Source organism: Lacerta agilis, chromosome 13, assembly GCF_009819535.1.
Source record: "Lacerta agilis isolate rLacAgi1 chromosome 13, rLacAgi1.pri, whole genome shotgun sequence".
Lineage (NCBI taxonomy): Eukaryota > Metazoa > Chordata > Lepidosauria > Squamata > Lacertidae > Lacerta > Lacerta agilis.
The window spans coordinates 51,844,865-51,864,982 of record NC_046324.1 but is presented as its reverse complement, the minus strand read 5'-3'; the positions used below and the strand labels follow the sequence as shown (position 1 = coordinate 51,864,982).

General features: G+C 55.2%; 1 protein-coding gene across 1 annotated transcript; it reads right to left on the bottom strand.

The window, feature by feature from the left end:
• Positions 1-962: 962 nt before the first annotated feature.
• Positions 963-19,872, bottom strand: LOC117056888. The gene is made up of 7 exons (XM_033167581.1): positions 19,795-19,872; positions 12,863-12,910; positions 10,938-11,090; positions 10,089-10,200; positions 8,470-8,637; positions 2,095-2,595; positions 963-1,392 (listed from the first exon to the last, which is right to left on the bottom strand). The coding sequence occupies exons 3-7, from the start codon at positions 11,020-11,022 to the stop codon at positions 987-989; spliced, it is 1,272 nt and encodes a 423-aa protein (XP_033023472.1). The 5' UTR covers positions 11,023-11,090; positions 12,863-12,910; positions 19,795-19,872; the 3' UTR covers positions 963-986.
• Between the last annotated feature and the right edge of the window lie 246 nt (positions 19,873-20,118).

The following is a 20,118-nucleotide window of genomic DNA, read 5'->3' as shown; positions in this document are numbered from 1 at the left end:
CTTCCCTTCATCTCCACAAGGCCCCTCTCGGCAGCGGAGGCAAGCAGGGAGCAGCGCTGCCCCCCCGCCTGCCTTCCTCCCCCCCCCCCCCACAGGCAGCATTGGGGGAAATGAATCAGGCTGACATTTCTATTAGCAACCAGCGAGGAGATTGCATGAAGGAGGAGGCTGGCTCTGGCCAGGATTATTTATCTCAGTTAGGGCTGTCAGGAAAGCAAAATGGTAGTCAGTCAGCCGTGGCCAGAGGACGGGCATTGCCCCCCCCCCCAAGCACTGGCTCTCTCACACACACATCCTCCCCCCCCCCCCCCAAAAAAAAAGTCAGTGGCCTTTGCGGCAGAAGAAGTCGAGGTTCTCTTGGTGCTTTGAGCCACCCCACCTTTCCCAGCCATGTCATGTTTGGTTGCCCCTTAATCCGCTCCCCAAGTGCCTGTTGTGTCAGACTTGGAGGCCGTGTTTGTGGCGCAGGCAGCGATCTGTAAGTGCCGACAGCCAGCTATGGTAGGGAGGTCCAGAGGGGGGGGCAGGTGTATGGCTGGCCAAGGCCGTGGCCCCTCTTACGCCCACCACAGGAGAGCCTGGCCCCAAAGAAGGCGCGGCAGCAGCCTCAGGGTCAGCATCTGCCAAAGCAAGACACGCCATCGCCGTGAAGCAGCTGCCCAGACCGACATCCGAGGGTGGAATCCCTAAGACTGCAAAACAAAAACCTTGACTAAATATCAGCGGCACAGAAAGCAGGAGGCAACTTTTTAAAAAACAAAACCAGCAATATTTAATACATATCTGTCTTCTTCTTTTTAAAAAAAAAGCTATGAATGAATATATGCGGTGTTCTGCAGACTCGGGATTCTCCCAAGCCAGGTCCACCTGCTTCTCGCCAGGCCTCTAGCGGTGGCAGGGTCCGTGGGTGGGAAAGGGCCAAGGATGGGGCCACGGTCACCCCCCCCCCAGTCTGCTGGCCCTTGGCTGGGCGCCCTTTGGCCTTCCTACACGCCCGGCTGCGTCCTCTCGCGCAGGGCCTGGCTGCTCATCCCAGGGAAGATGCTCTGCAGGATGTCGCAGTAGACCGTGTAGAGCTCCGGGTCCATTTTGGGTCTGGGGAGGGTCCTGGAGTTGCAGGCCTGGTCGGCCGCCGCCAAGTGCTGCAGCAGGTAGACGTCGCTGAAGAGCAGAGCCAGGATCTTGTGGGCGGCTTTGCAGGGGTCCTTTTCGGACTGCACCAGGGCCTTCAGCTCCGTCAGGGTGTAGCCGTTGTAGCGCTTGCTCTCCTCGGCCAGCGGCTGCACCGTCTCCCCGATGTGCCGGACTTTCCACCGGAGGCACTTCAGCTCTTCCCGGACCTCCTGCAGCTCTTGCTCCACCGCCAGCAGCTCCTGACGGGTCACCAGGCCTCTGCTGGGAAGAGAGAAGGGGGGTGGGCATCGTGCGCTTAGCAGCCCCTCCCTCTGCCAGCACTGCTTGTGCCCCTTTCATGCCACCTGCTGGGAGAGGGAGGGGAAGTGCCTTTGTGCCCAGGATGATGATGGGTTTCCTGGAGGCATTTGCCTGACGCTGCCAGAGGCAAGCTGGGAAGGATTTGCTCAGAGCCAGCGGCAGGGCTCTTCCCTGCTCCTTAACCGGGCCCTAGCAAAGTCCGTCCACACAGACCTGAATGCCACTCGGGAGACCCGTCTAAGGCAGTGCGCACAGCAGGAGAACATTCCTTGCACACCATGGGCATTTCATCCCCCACACATCCCAGGGGAGGGGGCACCCACATTCGACTCTCTGTTAGGTCTGCAGGACAACAGCGTCACAGACACACAGCACTTTCCCTTGCCTGGGACCACATTCAGAGCCTCTTGCTGTTGCCATGGCTGAACTCTGACACTGCAGCCCGGTAGCAAGAGGCAAGTGTTGGCACCCAAAGCACCTGCAAAGCACCCAGCAAGTGCCAGAGCCCCAAGATGGAACCTCAGCCGCTTCCTGGGTGAACGAAGCAGAACAGCTCCCTCCTTTACACTCCCATGGGACTCATTCCTACAGAGTTGAGCAGTGAGGGTCTCGCAATCCCCAGTGCAGAATGGCAGCAGGCCCCTCACTCAACCCACAAACCTCTTCAAGTCCTCCTCTTCCTGAGCTGCTCTCGCGTCCTCTTCTGCCAGCTTCACATGCCCAAGGGGCTGGGCACGCATCTGCCTTGCCAGCTGGTTTCCTGATGCTGCAGCCAGGAGCTCTCGGCTCACAGGAGGATTGCCATGGCGAGGCAGCAGGGCTCTGCGCATCATGTTCTCTGGCACCAGGTTGGGCCTCGGGGGGGCTGGGTGGGACGCCGGCCTTGAGGGGGGGCAAGGGGCCTGGGGCCCAGGTCCTGCTGCTGACACCCCCGCCTGCGCACTTGGATTCAGGCGGCCGTGCTCAGCAGTCCCTCGGGCAGCGGCTGGGGCCGCATCCAGATGCCTGGCTTCAGGGGAGGCGAGGCGGCTGCTGGGCGACGAAAGCGAGGAAGAGTTGGCGGTGCTGGTGGAAGAGCTGGACGGGGCCTGTGAGACGCTCCTCTGCCCATCGTGGCTCCTGGCGTTTGTCTGCGGCTTCACAGCTGAGTGTTGTGCAGCCCTGCAAGAGACCGAGAGTTTTCACTCTCCTGGCCGGCACATTTTATGTCCCGTGAGCAAAGGCCGTGGCTGTTCCAAATGCATGGGGAGCACAGGATCTCTCCCCACTCAAAGACAAATTGGGGGGGAGGGGGGTTGCAATGAGAATTTTGGGGGCAGGTGGAGGCAAAGGGCTTGCATGCCTTTTCTCCTTCCCTCTGCAAAAAAGGGGGGTCTGTGGGGGTCTTTTGCACAGCAGTTCCCTCCTGAACCTGCCAGGGGCTGAATCCCCAAAACTCTGGAAGGACACCAGAAGGTGCTTGTAGTGGGAGGCAGAAACCCCCCCCCCTGGAATCCTGGCCACAGTAAGCAGGCCAACCACGACACAGACTTGGGTGCCCACAGGCTTGGAGGAGGGGGGGGGGCCTCCTGCTGTCCGCTTCCTCCACAACCGTTGGGCAAAGGGCTGAAGGTGGCAGGATGGCATTGCCCACCCCACCTGCTATGGCTCAGCCAAGGGCTGCTGGCTGTCCCAGGTGCAAGTTCTGCTTACGGGCTCCTTCTGGCAGCAGGGAGCCCAGCTGGCCGGGGCAGACTCTGCAGGGAGCCAGCCCGTCTTCCAGTTGCGCCTTCGGCAGAAGACTTTGCTTGGCCCTCCCTTGCTGCCAGCTGCCCAAAACGCAGCCAGAGATTCCTTCAAGCCGGGCATGCTCCTTCTCCCATCTAATGCCCCCAAGGCGACTCAGAGAAGCACTGCAGCAATCAAAGTGCCCATGCACAAGCAGAGGTAGAAAAGTAGGATCCTGTCTACACTGGGGGGAAAGGATGGCAGGGCTGCAGCAAACGGCCTCAATTGCACAGAGGAAGCTGCCCGTGCCTGGGCAACCTAGCTCATTGTGGTCCACACTGACAGGCAGCAGCGATCCAGGGTTTCAGGCAGAGCTCTGCCCAGGCGTAACGAGATGCTGCCAGGGATCACAGCTGGGACTTCCTGGGTGTACAGCAGCTGCTGTCCCCCCTGGGCTACAGCCCTGGCCAAGGCAAAGCCCAGGTGCAACAGGGGGTGGGAGAGGGAAAGAGAAGGGACTCCTGGAAAACCAGCAACATTTGGCTTCTCCTCTCCTTGAAATCTCTCCCTTCCAGCTGGTCCTTTACAAAAGCTCTGTTGCCAAGAAGCAGCACGCAGGTTTCCTTTCCCCCTCCTCCCTCCCAATCCCTTTTCCTCTACTGTTGTGTCTTTTAGACTGTAAGCTCGAACACAGGGACTGCCTTATCACTGGCCTTTGTAAGCCGCTCTGGGAAAGCAAGATAAAGATGCTTTCAACAAGGAACAAGTCCCTGTCACACAGACATGGTAAATGTGGCAGAAAGGACCGTCCTGGCTGGATCCCTTTTGTCCGGGAAGGTTATAGGAAGGCAGCTTTCTTCCTCTTGAGTCAGGCATGCACAGCCCCCCCCCCCAACACACAGCTCAAAGAGCAGCCACAGAATCAGAGGGGCAACACAGCCAGCCCATCGCAGAACCACGGAATTGTCGAGTTGGGAGGGACCCCCCAAGGATCATCTGGTCAGCTAGGGAATCCCTGAGTGATGGCCATCCAACCTGGTCACTCAGGTAAAGAAACTTCATGTCTCTAGGGGTGGGTGGGGGTGGGGTTTTTTTGGGGGGGGGTCAGCTGCATACTGATAAATTCAGTTTGGAAAACTGAAGCTGATTTAGAGTTGTTGTGCAAGAACCCCACATCCCCAAAAGATCAGATAAGAAAAGTGACTGGGAAACTGGTCTAACTCTGGAAAGTGTGGTGTAAACAATAAGCAATCAGTAAACAAGAACTGGCAGCCCCCTTCTCTGACTTTGCCCACAGGGCTACCCCCACTCACACACACAAATACACACACACACACACACACACATATCCCTGGAGATCAGTGAAACAGACAAAGCAGGTCTCAAACGGTGCAGAGGAGGAGGAGGAGAAGTCTGCCCCGTCCACATGGAGGCTCCAATATTCCGGTGGGGGACATGTGCCTGGTCACACCAGGCCTGGGCTGAGCATCTCCCTGTGGCACTGGAGGGCAGCCGAGGAAAGGACAAGGGTGGTGTCGCCTCCCCCAGCGATGGGGGAGGCAGCTTCCACAGCCAGATGGAGCTGGCACCTGCCTCTTGGCCCAGCAGTGAGATTCTGCCAGAAGCAGGAAACCTTTGAGTGCCAGGTGCCACAAAGCGTTACTCTGGAGCGCAACTCACACCCTTTACCAAATCACCCAGGAAGACACACGGCGGGCCAAAGGGGATTTCCACAGCCCACAAAGTCGACGCAGAAGAACCACCTTCCATCATCCAAAATTGCTCTCCATTCGCAAGGCGAGTTCTTGGTGGACTAAGCCAAAGGAGCTTTGCAAAACCTGACCCATGAGATCCTTTGCAAATTAAGGCACACTCGGCTGCATGAGAGAGCCATGCTGGGCCGGGCAATTCCTTGTTCCCCATGCAAGCCAAGCAGGTGGAGCCCCAACGACATGCAGCAGGACAAGACAGATGCAGCTATTGGGCGGCACACAGGAACGCAGAGCAGCCCCCCACTTTGGCTTGCAGTGACATGAAGGCAAACACAGATGGTTCCCCGCACCACACACACAACACTGAGGTCTGGGCCGCTTTGCTTGCCCCATCACAGAAGGCGAGGCTTCAATGCCCAGAGAGACAGGGTGAAGTCAGGAAATGGGGGTGGGGCGCACCTCCAAAAGAGCCAAGAGGAAGGTGGTTGTGTGGCTTCGGACATTGAGGCCCTCGGCAGTCTGCGCCACCCCACGTCCTGCCCCCCTGTGCCAGGCCTGCTGCCCCGGAGAGCCGCCATGCAAGACAGACAGCGAGTCGGAGACAGGCGGCACTTACTATTGGAGGAGTAGCCATGGAGGCATGCTAGCCTCAAGTCCCCCGTGTCACCTCTTTCCTCCTCCAGCCTGGAAAAAGAGAACATAGAAGTCGCACCTTGGGCAGGAGCCAACTCCCCAGCCGGATCGGGGCCCGGCAGGAGCCCAGTCGCCTCCGCAGCCAAAGCCACAGTAAACACAGCGACACAGTCAGGCCCTTGGTCCATCTGGCCCAGCAGTGCCCACACTGACTGGCAGCAGCGCCTCTCCAGGGTTGCAGACCCAGGAGTCCCTGCCAGCCCTGCCTGGAAGCGCCAGCAGAGACTGAGCCAGGGATCCTCCGCTTCCAAGGCAGAAACTCTGCCGCGGAGCTACAGCCGGCTGCCTCTTCCTCCTTCCTCACATGTAAAGCAAAGGCTTGGGGGGGGGGGTCAGGAAAAGGGGGGCACTGTTTCCACCTCTCTGCTTTCAAAAGAGTGTGGCCCGGGGGATGCAGCCATTCCAGGACTGAACCCTCACAGCAACCCCCGCCCTGCCCTGCCCACGGCTGCAGGATCCCAGAAGATCAGATAAGATCACCTTACCCATACCCCCCCAATGTGGAATTGACCCTGCTACAGGGGACACACAACCCTTTGCTCTGCGTTTGTAAGAACTCTGTCCACGGCCTGCCTAGGCTGTCTGTAGGACATTGCTGCAAGAGCAAGAGTCCAAGAAGGACTTTTGCAGGGAAATGTCACCAGGATTGTTGATGGTCCCCTGCAATTCCTCCCTGGCTCCGTTCCCAGGGCCAAGCCCTGCTCCTCTGCGCCCCACCAGCCGGCCACGCTGGTCAACCAGGAAGAGCCCAGGAAAGGCATTGAGCAGGAAAGGGTCACTGGGGCTGAGAGGCCTCTTCCAACACTCGCCACGGTTCCCTGCATCGCCTCCGTTTTGTTATAAGAATTCTAAGGTCTCAGATATAGAATAAATGCTCATAAATGTACAAGGCATAGCTGTCAACTTTTCCTTTTTTGCGGGAAATTCCCTTATTCCAGCGCCGTTTCCCATTGCAAAAAAAGGGAAAGTTGGCAGCTCTGGTAAAAGGCAAACACACATACGGAAGCATATAATCCACGTGTCTGAAATAGTACAGGAGAGCAATCCTGAAGCCATTTTGAGTCTCCCAAATTGACCTCAAATGTTTCTCTGCAAGGAGGAAGGAAATGGGAAAAGCTTCCCAATGGTCTTTGGACTGGAGGGCCTGACACCTCCCTGGAAATACAGTATGGCAAGTATCTGTTAAGCTGAGCACACTCTCAATTTGGGTAAGAGATTCAGGAACTAAAGTATTTACCATCTCCAAGGAATGGCCAGGCTACAAGGAAGGCATTATCAGGTATCCTGGCAGACAGGAGAGAAGCAAGACTCTCAAATCTCTGCTGGAGACCGCCTCCTTCTGTGGTGTATGTATGATGTTTTGGGGGTGGTCTTGGGCTACAGGGTGGGCAATTTCAAAAGTCTTTATAGAGGCTTGAGCACCGTTGTTCTGGGTCTCTCTTGCCTCCTTGCAAGGAGGGAGGAAACTCTGTTGCAACAGAAAAATAAAGACCTGCCTTGCTTTCACTGCATCCTGCCTCCATCCATTCATCTCTGGCCCATCGTGGACTTGGGGGACTCAGTCCCTTGGGGAGTGGGGCAGCAAAAGCCAACCACCCCTAATTTTCTATAGCAGTTTGCAAGGCAGGCCAAGCCCTTGAGTCACCAGCAAGAACGGGGGGGGGGGGGGAATATCACATTGTGTCACCAGCTGTCACCATAAACATGCCCAGAACAAGGAGGGAGAAGGAAATTCTCTCTTACCAACATCAGCATTGCTGTCACTTAAATGGGGGGGGGGACTGCAGGGCTTTCGGACAGCAAACATTAAAATACAGGACTCTTCCCTCCCTGTCGTTGTTTCCTGGCTGGGGTGTGGGTCAGCGGCGGAAATATTCTGCTCATATCTTTGCAAGAGAGATTTTGAGAAGTTGGAATCTGTCAGGCGACCCCAAGGCTCTCCCAGCCGGAGGAACCCCAGGCAACACTTCTTGCAGGCAACCTTCTTGCAGGCACAGAAGCTGCCTCTTGCCTGGTCCCTGCCCCAGTCAAAAGGGGGGAAGCCCCAGGGCCCAGGCCGGGGAGACTGGCACCTTCAGGAGGTTCATTATCACTTCAACTTGGTGCATCAGGGATGGTTTTGATGGCTCTGCCTCCTGCTGAACCCTAAGCCAACACAAGCCGGGCAGAAGAGAGTCACCCGCAGTCGCCCCTCTTCTCTCCCCGCCTCCCTTGCAATCACAGCATCACAGAGTTAAGTTCCCAACAGATCTTGCACCAAACTGTTCCGTTCCAGCCAGTCGCTGCCTTCAGATGAGCTTCAGATAGCCAAATTAATTCATTCTACCAAATGTCACATTCAGTAACCCAGATCATCTTTTCCAGCTACATTACAAACCCAGAAATTAGGGGGGGGTAAAGATTTGGCCGCCCCCCCGGGTTGTGCTGGCCAACCAATGCCAAAGTCCTTGTGGGTGAAGGTGAGCAAGATCCAAGCCTCTCGAGGAGTCAAGAAAGAGGCAGAGAGCACCCTAATCTGCAGGTTGCCATCCGATTGGATTTGATTCTGATCCTGATCTGATTTTAGGATGTATTTTAATTGATTGTCTGATTTTATGTTAATGTGTTAAACATTTGATGTTAGCCGCTCTGAGCCCGGTTTTGGCCAGGGAAGGCGGGGTATAAATAAATAAATAAAATTATTATTATTATTATTATTATTATTATTATTAATAATAATAATTTGGGGCATTTCCTCTCCCATCAACAGGAAGCTGTGCCTTGCTCAGAGGAAAGTAGGAGCCCCCTGGTTGGGGCACCACCCACCTGGAGGGATCCTTGCCCTCTGCATGCCCACCCCTGCCTCCTCGAGGAGGAGGAGCAGCGGTGCTGGCCGGGCTCCTTCTCCCTGCCCCACAGCCCCCTTAAGGCCAGCCCCACTGACCTTCCGTGGAAGTAGGTGATGGGCTCGTGGTCCGTGTAGGCGGCCTCTTCGGGGAAGCCCTGCTCAAAGACTTTGCGCTTGTGGCGGAACTCAATGACCGTCTTGGTGTAGGAGTTCAAGGTGGTGACGGAGGCAGCCATGCAGCAGGTGAAGGAGCCCCAGGCCAGGCTGCAGAGAGGAGGAGGAGAAGGAGAAGAAGAGGAGTTTGGATTTGATATCCCACTTTATCACTACCCGAAGGAGTCTCAAAGCGGCTAACATTCTCCTTTCCCTTCCTTCCCCACAACAAACACTCTGTGAGGTGAGTGGGGCTGAGAGACTTCAGAGAAGTGTGACTAGCCCAAGGTCACCCAGCAGCTGCAGGTGGAGGAGTGGAGACACAAGCCCGGTTCCCCAGATTGCGAGTCTACCGCTCTTAACCACTACACCACACTGGCGAGAGAGAGAGGGGGGGAGGGAAGGAGGGGAAGGTAGAAAGGGAGCTGGGTGGCAAACACAGACTAGGACCCCACCCCCAGCAATGCCTCTCTCTGGTACTGTGTCCTAAAGGAGCAGAGAGCCCATCCTGGACATCCATTCATTCCTATTTATATATATTAATTTGCATTTCACATTTCCACCAAACGGTGCTCAAGGTGGCTCACAGCACTCAAAGAAATATAATAAGGGGTCAATCGAGTCAAAGGTATAAAAAGGAATGGGATTGTTTTGAAATGTATCTGCGCAAGCACAGTGTCGAGGGGGGGGGAATTAAGAGGTGCTGAAAATACAGTAAATTTCACAAAGGGAGAAATTAGTCAGGGAAGAACTATTCTTTTGAACGACAATAGAGTTGAAAACAACACAGTATGGAGAAAAGGAAGCACAAAGAAGCCGTAAGGAGGTGGGGAGGGGGAAGTCAAGCTGGAGAAAAAGAAATTCATGGTGGGAAATGGTGTTGTGTTTTTTTTGGTGACATAGTATTTTGAAAAGGGAAATGCAATGTTTGTAAGAATGAATATAGTATATTTAACTAATGGGAATGGAAGAAGATATTTGCATACTGTAAGTATATGTAATTGTGAAAATATAATAATAATAATAATAATAATAATAATACAGTTAAAACAGCCATAGGACATCAAGTAAAGAATATTAAAAGAGGAAAGTAAATTATTAATTAAATGACCTTTGGGGGCACAGCCCACCCCAGCTCAAGGCGAGGCGCAACAAAGCCCCCCCCCCCAGCTACATTCCCCCCTCCCGGGAGGCAGACATCCAGGACTGAGCTCCTCCCTGAGACCCAGACTCTTGACTTAGGAGAGGCACCTAACGCCTTGTTCTGCGCCAGAAGCAGCTTGTCCTCACCACCCACCCTGGGGAATGCCAAAGAGGAAGGGATGCCCACGGACCCCTCGCTCCCCTGCAATTCCAGAGGTGCCAGGAGGCTTCTTGGTGCGGGACTCCAGGAGACTGACAGGAGCCCAAACAAGGTGGCCTGATCCTGAACAATGGGGGGGGGAGAGAGAAAGGTCTCCTGTGTTTTGCTCTCCTGGTAACCCACCACTGGGTCAGCCCAGCCCTCTGTTTCCAAGAGGGCCCCCCATGAGGGTCCCCCCCCGCAAGCCACGCAGACTCACCAGAAGGACCAGCCGTAGTCCCACGAGTGTGGCCTCCAGTCTTCCGGGCCGAGGCTGACCGTCACCTGGAACACCTGGGTGTACATCATGTGAGCCACCATTCCCAACAGCCCTGCGAGGAGACACAGACCCAAAGGTTTGCATTGCTGGGACAGGGGAGACCCTGGGGCTGCCTTGGAGCCAAGCCACCATCGAGCCCAGCAACTGTGGGGCAAGCTCCCCATCACCAGAGACCCAGCTCCCTCTGCAGCTGGAGATGCTGCCAGGGACCAGCCCTGGGACCTTCTGCAGGCCAAGCAGGTGTCCTGTCACTTGGAGTGGGGGGGGCTGTAGCTCAGCAGTACAGGAAACCAGGCAGAGGGCCTTCTCGGTAGTGGCACCCACCCTGTGGAATTCTCTCCCATCAGATGTCAAGGAGACAAACAACTATCTGGCTTTTTGAAGGCAGCCCTGTTTAGGGAAGCTTTGTAAGGTTTAAGGCTTTTATATATGTAGGAAGCTGCTCAGAGTGGCTGGGGCAACCCGGTCAGATGGGTGGGCACAAATAATAAATTATTATTATCAACATTATTATTTGTGAGTGAGAAGTTCTGTGTTCAATGCCCCATGTGGCCAGGCAATGAAAGTGTCCTCTGCCGAAGGTCGGCGTAGAATGCAGTGGCCCAAGGTGGGTCCAGCTCAGAGCAAGACAGCCTCGTACCTGGGAGAGGAAAGAAATGGTCTTCACCAGTGACCCCAGCCTTAAAAACAAACCATTCCAGCTCAACCAAGTAGCTGTTTCCACCTCGCTGCAGCACAAGGAGTGCAGCTACTTCCCGGAATATTTCCTGGGCTTGCGCAGGGACGTACCTGAGAGCACCGTGAAGACGGCCGCGAAAGCGTTGAGTTTGAGCCCGTCTATCACGTTGTTGGAGTGGATGAGCTCAAGGCACATGAGGCTGAAACCGATGACCAGCAAAGCGATGTAGAGCACTTCTGACACCACCGACAGCCACAAGACTCCTGCAGGCACACAAGGGACACCCTCAGCACTGGGAGGGAGCTCTCTCAGGTCAGAGAGCCGGGGGGGGGGGTGGCTGGGGCACGGCAAGCTGGAGCTGCGATTCCCGCACTGCAAGGGGTTGGGCTAGATGACCCTCGGGGGTCCCTTCCCACTTGACAATTCTATTATCCTAAGCTGAGCAAAAGAGTTTCCAGCTGAGCAGCTGCTGGGTTGATTCCAAGCTCAATGGAAAAACATCCCTGCTCCCAGAACCATGGATCTGCCCTCAGCTGCCTTTCAAGGCAAAGAGGAGCAAGCCTTTTCTGGGAAGGGGCCACTGGGGTGGGGTGGGGTGGGGTGGGGTTCATTTCATAGCCCACTGGGGGCTAGCAGCAAGAATATTCCTTCATTTGGCCCCAGCCCTCCCTCCCTCCTTCCCTCCGTGGCCGAGGACACGACAAGCCCACCTGCCCACCAGCTCCACTGCCTGACTCAGGAAAGGAAGAGAACAGAATGTGAAAAGCATTATTTGTTTAGGAAATTTATGTCCTGCCTTTCCCCTGAATAGTCCTCATGTGGACTTACCAAAAAAAAAAGAGCAACAAATGAAATACCCTCTAAAATCAACATCCAAAAAACAATTGCCAAGAAAGCAGCTCCAGAACGATTAAAAATCACAGCACGAGCAAAGAGGGCAGATTTCACCAAGCGCCTAAAATCACCACTTTCACTTAGAGAGCACCATCAGTGTTTGTGATGCTGAAACAAGGACAAGGTCTCAGCCCCGGGAAGCTTACAATCCAAAATTCAGCCCAACGGCAGTGGAAAGGGAAGGAGATGGGCAGGGAAGCAACGTGCAGCCGGGGGGTCTGGTCTCCACGACAGGCGCTGAGGCTTGAGCAATGCAAACTGGAAGTTGACCGTAAGGATGCACTGCGCACCTTTGCCAGGGGAGGAAACCCCACAAGCGGGGGGGGGTGTTGCCACCAGCAGCCACCCATCTAAACCTGGGAGGGGGTGCACAAAGATGGGTTCACAGGAGAAAAGACAGCAGCAGCCCTTTGGGGACTCAGGCCAACCCCAAACCTCCTGGTCCCCTCGATGTTTACCCTGTGCCAGCAGCTGCCCTGTGCCACCCCCAATCTCTGGGGAGATCTGGAAAGGCAACGGAGAGGGCCAAGCAAGTAGGCTCTTTGCCACGAAGGAGGTGGGCTAAAAAGCCCTCAGCCCCTTTTGCAGCTCTGGAGGAACGCAAGAGGCACCAAACGTGCGGCCTGGCAGGTGGGGGGGGGCAGTCAGATGGCATCCCTGCAGGATCCGGAAGGAAGGAAGGAAGGGGGCCCCAAAGCAGGAGGAGTTAACAGGGAAAAAGCCCAGGTGGGGCACCACGGCACCCTGAGCCAACAAGTCAACCCTCGTGGCTTTTAGAGGTCTTGCGTTGCTCTGTCCTTCCCACTTCCAACACAGGCACAAAAGGGGCAAAAGTGTCCCCAGGGAACAGCCGTTCTGCTCTCCAGAAGCCTCTTTAATTCAGTTATGAACAGGCCCCCTCCCAGAGAAGGAAGCAAAGAGGCGCCTGTTGCTTACAGGCAAACCGAGGCAGGACAACGGCCTTGGCACTCCTCTGCAAAAGGAAAGGATTTCTCTGTTCAGCGGTGCTGATCTCACCATCAAAACACTGGGGGGGGGGGAATAAGAGACAGAGGCAGACAGACACGCTCCCTCCCTAACTCTCCCGGCGCTGCCAATGTCACCTGCGCAAAGGTGACCCCGGCTGATGTGCATCTCTTACCTTTCTCGGAAGCTGGAGCAAGGTCAATGAAACTTCGGCATTTCTCACCTTTAAGAGAAGAGGAAAGGTTTGACAGGCAGGCAGAGGCAGAGTGAGCATCGCCACACACACCCCCCCAGCAAGGCTCCTCTCACTCACAGCCCCCCCCCCAAACAGCCACCCCTGGGAGGCCCCGTCCAGGCAGGAAGAGAGGCAGCTGGCCTTGGAAGCAGAGTCAGGCCCCTGGGCTCCCCCTGGCTCTGCCCTGTCTACACTGATGGGCAGCAGGGGCACCCCAGGGTTCCAGGCAGCCCCACCTGGAGATGCCGTTGGGGACTGAACCTGGGGGCTTCTGCATGCAGGGCAAGCTGCACAGGCCCTTTCTCCAAGCAGAGACCATTCTCCCAGGAAGGAGCAGCCGGGCCTGTCCTGCCCCGTCTGCCCTCCTTCTGCCTGCCCACGGGGCCTCTGCCAGTGCTGCCCCACCTGAGAAATGGGGGTGTCCCTGGTGGGGTCCCTGTTTTGCATGCAGAAGGCCCCAGTCCAGTCGCCGCCACCTCTGCTTACAGGGCAAGGGAAGGAGAGACTAGAGCGGTGGCTGGGAAGGGGTTCATCCTGCACGCAGGCGGTCTTGAGCTTCAGTTAAGAGGCTGCAGGGGGCTGGCGGGTGGGTGGCTTTTCCTGCCTGGGGCTGTGGCAAGTCCCTGGCTGCTCATCTTCAGCAACATGGACCCCTGGTCTGACTCAGAAGCCCAGGAGGGGCAGTTCCTACGCTCTGTGCCAGCCTTTCTCAAGCTAGGACTCTCCAGATTGGTTGGTTTGTTCATTTATACAGTTGCACACAGTGCCGGATTTATGTATAAGCTGAACAGCCTATAGCTTAGGGCCCCCGCTCTCTTGGGGGTCCCAAAAAAATGTAAAGGAAAAAAAACCTGGATGTAAATAAAACAAATAAAATAAAACCTACATACAGCAACCGTGTTTTGTGTTGCGTAGGCTCCTGTGGTGTAAGTAATGGGCCCCGCCTGCTAGCCTGCTCCCTAAAAAATCACTGGTTTGCTCCTTTCTATATATAGGGTGCCTACATTCTGCATGTGCAAATGGCTTTGGATACCTATTAGGTATCCGTCAATAACCATATAGCATATATTCAACACAACAAACAGCGACAATTCGTTGTTGACAAATGACAGCTGGACATATAAAGGGCCCCATTACCTAAATCTGGACCTGGTTACACACCCCACTTATCAATCAATCAATCAATCAATCAATCAATAACACCACAGTCTTAAAATGCAACAAAGCAAGAGAACAATAAGCTGAAGATCAATGGCACGGGGTTGGGTCATATTTCAGGGAAAGCCTGTTTAGAGGGATTTGAAAGCTCTGCACTGTTTTGGATTACAACTCCCTTCTTTCCTTTCCAACAGGGCCCTGTAGGATGACAGGAAGAGCCGTTCAACAATGGAACTCTCCTTCCTTGGAGGGTTTTAAGCGGAGTTTGTATGGCCCTCTGCCAGATTCCTGCATTGCGGGGGGGTTGGACTGGATGACCCCTGGGGGTCCCTTCCAATCCTATGTCTCTGTGATTCTATGGTGCTGAGGCTTCTGGGAGTCCAAAGCACCTGGAGGAAGCAGGTTGGGCAAAGTTGGCCAATGCCCTCGCCTCCTTCCAAACCCTGGCAGCAGCAGCCCTGAGGATTACAAGGATCATGGCACGGCAGAGGTGGAAGGGACCCCCAAGGGTCATGTAGTCCAACCTCCTGCAATGATGTGGGGAAGCCAGAGCCCTGGCGCCCAAGGTCCCAGCGGCCAGGCCTTGCCGCTCTCGCCTTCTGGGCTCCTCCTGGCAGCCACTCGGCAAAGGGGTCTTTCTGCTCCAGCCCAAAACACTTCCCCCCAGGATTCAGCTTCTTGATCCCCAACACGGCACACAATGCAAGATTGCATAACCATGAATAATTTTACATTACTGAGTTATATAACAATGGTATTTATGCAGCTATTAATAGCTTATACTATTCATAGCGTGTTAATGACAGTAATGGACCAACACTTGTGTAGTGGATCTCTCTCTCTCTCTCTCTCTCTCCATCCACTTCCCCTAAAAATAAAAATGAAACTCTGGGAGGGGCATCATGTGTGTACATGAAAGGGCAGGAAAGAGCAGACCGCCCCCAAGTCCGAATCCTGTTGCGTTTTGTTGCTATAGCCCTATCCATCAGCTGGCAGAGAGGCAGGCAAAAGCTGAACCGCTAATGAAGGGTACCTATGCCAGTAATTAAGATCGACCCACCCCCCTCGCCTGAGCCACATCGCCCACACCCCCGCCCCACACACAATTGCTTCAACCATCTGGCAGAGGACAGGCCAGGGGCGTTTGGAGAGATCTCAGCAATACGGTCGTACCTTGGATCCCGAACGCCTTGTTTAATATGCTGTAAACCACTTTGAGATTTTTCTTAAAAATATAAAGCGGTATAGAAATGTAATAATAATAATAACAACAATAATAAAAATAAAAATAAAGATGCAAATAAGAGCATTTTGCAGCAGGCATGATGCATGTTTCAAAGCACTTCTCTCAAAAACCTTTCATTTCCACGACTCTTGGAATGTGTCCTCCCCCTCTCTCTTGTAGCCTCGCCCCACTGTTGTTGCTTTAATACAAAACCAGCTGAGCCCCCCCCAGCCCCCATGCTTTTTAAAAGTAAAGTGTGTCAACGGAAACAGCACACCATGTCGATTTATTTGGGACCTTTGCAGGAGAATTGCCTCCTTCCCCTCTCACTGGGCAGCAATGCCTGCTGGCTCCCTGCTGATTCCGTTTTCTGGGTCCCCAGACAATGACCAATTTAAGAGCCTTTCTTGGAGCTTCACCCAATGCAGGTTTTCTAAAGGGCATTTGAGTAGCAGATCATCCTCCGTCTTTCCCCCTCTGCCATGACCTCAGGCACATGCTAGCAGCAATCTGTGTTTCGGTGGCCCTGCCTGCACCCCCAACCAGGCTCCCTCACCCAGGGCTGTCCCACCAGGTGGCGGATCCGGGCCAGGGCGGGGGTGTGTGTGGATTTGACCTTTGACTTTAACCAGCAGCCCGGGAAGGTGACTTCCATGCGCCAGCAGAAAATGCCCCCCCCCCTCCACACAACAAAGTGCCATCGCTCCCTCTTTGCCGCTGAGGATTTATTCCTGCTATTTTTGAGCATATTGTATAACTGATCTTCTTCTAAGCTTTTTAGATTTAATTTCAGACTTGGCAGGGGAGCTGGGCAAACGCACTGCCTTTTCCCAGTCCCAAATACACCGGAATTTGGAAGGAGTCGGTACTCTCCACCTAGGCAGGTCCTCATGCTCTGCGTCTGTCCGTCCCCCCCAACAGCCACCACTGCTCCCCTTGGCCCACGGTTGCAAGAGGATTGGAGGCAGAGGCGTAGGAAGGTCAGGTGGTACCCGGTGCGGAAAATTTCTTGTCACCCCGCCCATTGATTCCCCCCCCCCTTGCAAAAATGGTTTTACATTATTTCATATTTTCTTACAAAGGAATAATAACAAGTAATAATAATAATAATAAACTTTTATTTATATCCCACCCTCCCTGGCCGAAATCGGGCTCAGGGTGGCTAACATCAGATGCATAACATCGGTATAAAATCAAACAATAATTAAATTACCTCCTAAAACATCTCAAATTCAAATTAAAGTCTAATTAGATGGCTTTCCACAGGGTTAGGGTTGGGAACAGTAAGTGCTCCACTGAACTGAAATTTCAGCCTTCACGACATAGGAAAACAGCCAAGTGAACAGCCATTTTGGTGGAGGAGGGTCAAGATATTAACCGATATGCATGAAATTTCATATATAGCTATATAATCCCTAGTATAGTAAGATAAGACCTTTGGAGCAGGCATTAAAAAAAAGTTTTTTTTTATGAACCACCCTAGTAGGGCAGTAATTGTTCCTTGATAATTTGTCACCCCCTCCATTACGGAAACTGGGGCGGTCCGCCCCCTCTGCCCCCCTTGCTACACCCCTGAGGAGGAGTGGGGGGGGGGAGTTGTGAGTGCCGGGGGGGCTGCAGCTCTTCTTCTGCTTACTTTCAGCACCTGCTTCTGGCTATGGCAGTGAAAACATCTTTGCAAAACAGACACAGATGGAGCGTGCAGAGCTGTTTTGGCACAAACAACAGGCACAGGCAAAACCAAGCCCTTTTCCCACCAAGAGCCCACACACCCAGGGAGAAGCTGCACAGTCGATGCCCTGAGCTGCAGGCCTCCCTCAAAGGTCTCCTCCGAGTAAGTCTAGACAAATTCATGGAGGAGAGGGCTATCGAGGCGACTGGCCGCAAGGGCTGTGCTCTCACAGTCGGAGGCAGCCATGCTTCTGAACGCCTGTTGCTAGAAGCCACAGGAGGGGAGAGTTGCTCTTGTGCTCTCGGATCCTGCTTGCTGGTTACCCACTGTGAGAACAGGATGCTGGACTAGAGGGGCCATGGGCCTGATCCAGCAGGCACTTATTACGAGTGCATTTATGACCAACACTCCAGACTTTTGCAGGAAAAGCTCATAGCAACTCTGAGACTTTTAGAGTTTCAGACATTTAAGTGGCTCCAATAAAGAGACTACCTGAGAGCCGCTGCTCAGAGTGGGCTCACTCACCTGCAGGAGGCCCAATCCCTAGTACCTTGGGCAGCCCTCCTCCCCCTCCTGGAGACCCCAGAGAGCTGTTGCCCCTCTGAAGAGACAAGGCCAGGCTGGCTGGACCAAGGATCCTTCTCAGACCCCAGCCTTACAAGCTGCCTTGGAAAAGCCTGGTTCTAGCAACGCAAGCCGTCCCCCTGCAGCCCAGTTGCCCAGGGGATGATGGAGGGAGCTAGGGAGCTTTGCCCTGCTCAGGAACTGGAGGAATTATTCCCTCCCTGGTGGCCAATGAATCAAAGCATTAAGGCTGCTTATCTTATCTCAACCACCCTACAAGGTTTCCCCAGACACACACAGCTGATTATAAGAGAGCCACAGTTTAACACAGAGAAGCGAAAGCCAAGATGCCTGGGTCGCTTGGCAGCCCCACACCGCCTGTGTCTGCAGGGAGAGGCTTCAGTCCCCTCAAGCAGCGCAACTTCCAGACCTCAGAGAAGCTGCTGCAGCTGCACAACTGCTTGCAAGCTCAGCCCCGGTTGCTCCATTGCTGGAAGGCTTGCACAGCCCAGGGGAACGGCCCTGGCAGCTCAGTGGCAGACCAAATGGCTTGCAGGCCGAAGGTCCCAGGTCCAATCCCTGCTGGCATCTCCAGGTGGGGCGGGGAGGGACTCCTGCCAGAATCCCTGGAGAGCAGCTGTCGCTCAGTGCGGACAGTGCTGAGCTGGATGAGCCAATGGTCTTGCTTCATAAGGCAGCTTCATATGTTCCATGTTTGTTCCCTATAGAAAGGAGGGTGCATGCACCCATGGGTTGCCCTGATGAAGTTGTGGGGTGGTTTGAAGGAGGTGGGGGGGAGATCAAATAAAGAGCTTTGCTTGAGATGCAAAGAGCAGCTGGGGGGGGGGTTCTTTTACTGTCTCAACCATTGCAGGCTTAAACTCTCCAACCTTCCCATTACCACCCCCCTCCAAAGCTGCCCAGGCTGCTATTTAACTTCTTTTTTAAAAAGCAAAGCAAAACAAAACCCCTACCATGCCGGTTTATTTCACCCACACAACTAGTTTGGCACTGGTGTAACTTGCAGGTTTTGGGAAATGTTTCTCATTTAGAATCAAAACCAAAGTTTGGACTCCAAGACTTAATTGCCAAGCATGTTTTAAAGGGGTGGGGGGACCCTCAGACACACTTCCAAGTTAGCAGGTGAACTGTGCCATGCTTTGCTAGGAGACAGGAGGGCAGCTGCAGCTGGTGTGCAGGGGGGCCACGAAGAAGGGGTGCCCCGGGGGACCAGGAGAGCCTCCGGTTGCTCCATGATCCTTGGCTCCCAGCAAAGACGGGGGCACACACCCCAGCAGGACTCAACGTGGAAGGGGACAAGCCCCATGAGGAGGCAGAGGGCTCATCCATACTGCCATCTAATGTGGACAGGAAACTCCCCGGACCTCCGTTGATTCTCTGCTGTCCATATTGCCGTCTTTCGGCTCCTTCAATCCGGGTTTTCTCATACCGGGGATATTCTGAGGCTACGAGAAAATCCGGGCCGAGGGAGAGGAAAGTGTGCGAAGGCAGGGGTTTGGAGGAGAGCAGCCTGAGAGTCAGGGGAGAATACATGGAGGCCCGGGATGCTTCGTCCCGGCCGGGATGAGCCCGGAGCCTCGAAGCACTTTGCCCTCGCTCGACCAAGAGCGCTGGAACAACCCCCCTGCGCGGCGCAAGGAAGAGGGAGCCAAGGATGGGGAAGGGGCGGAAGAGAATCCGCCGCCCTCCAGGGGGGCATTGGGTTGGGCTCCTCGGGAGACCCCATCCCTGCGCTGTGCTTGACGCCGGTCCCCCTCCTCGCAGCCGCGGTTGGCCGGGGCCCCGGAGCGGGCAGAGGCCGCCTTGCCTGCTGCCTGCGACGCTGCCCGTGCCAACGCGCCATCCGCCGTCGTCACAGCAACGCCAGCAGATGCTGCAAGGCCAGGCAGGCTTACCTGCGCGTAAGCGCCACCCAGCTAAGGGAGGATTACTTGCGAGGAGGCCTCTGCTGCAGCAGCCCAAGCCTCCCTCCGGATACCAGGCAGACGGGCAGGGTGACAGGCGCCCTCCCGCCCGGCCAGAAGTCCAACAGAGCCAGGCCCTGGCGCCCCCCCCCCCACCGCAAACGGCGTCCCCTGCCGGCGGGGCACGAAGCCACTCGGGACGCGGATGAGCCCGGGGCCTTGGGGAGGTTGCTGCGCGCGGTGCCGTCCCGCCGCAGGCTTCTCCGCCCGGCAGGCAGGGGCGAGGTGGTGCGCCCCGCAGGTACAGCCAGGGCCCCCGGCAACTCACCGGGCGTGTTGATGTTCTCCTCGCACGAGTACCAGATGCCGGCGTGGAAGTACCTGAAGAGGAAGCGGTCGTCGCCCGTCTCCCAGCTGTAGTGCACCACGTTGGAGGCGGGCGCCGAGGCGCCGGAGGAGCCGTTGCGCGCCGTCTCGTTGGCGGCGGCTTCATAGCCATAGTCGAGGCAGTTGGTGCGCTTGTGGGGCCCGCAGGTGGGCTTGGGCACCCTCTGCGTCCCTTCGCACCAGTGCGTCGTGCCGAAGGCCGTGGCCGAAAAAAGCAGCGCCAGCAGGTTGAGCCCCACGGCCAGCAGCGCCCGGGCCCGACGGC

Coding starts and splice junctions, on each gene's coding strand:
- LOC117056888 (XM_033167581.1), bottom strand. CDS start 11,022: ATGTGCCTTGAGCTCATCCACTCCAACAACGTGATAGACGGGCTCAAA. Junction 2,596..8,469: donor ATCACCTACTTCCACGGAAG/GTCAGTGGGGCT, acceptor GGTCTCTTGCAG/GGCTGCACAACACTCAGCTG. Junction 1,393..2,094: donor GAAGAGGAGGACTTGAAGAG/GTTTGTGGGTTG, acceptor TCTTCCCAGCAG/AGGCCTGGTGACCCGTCAGG.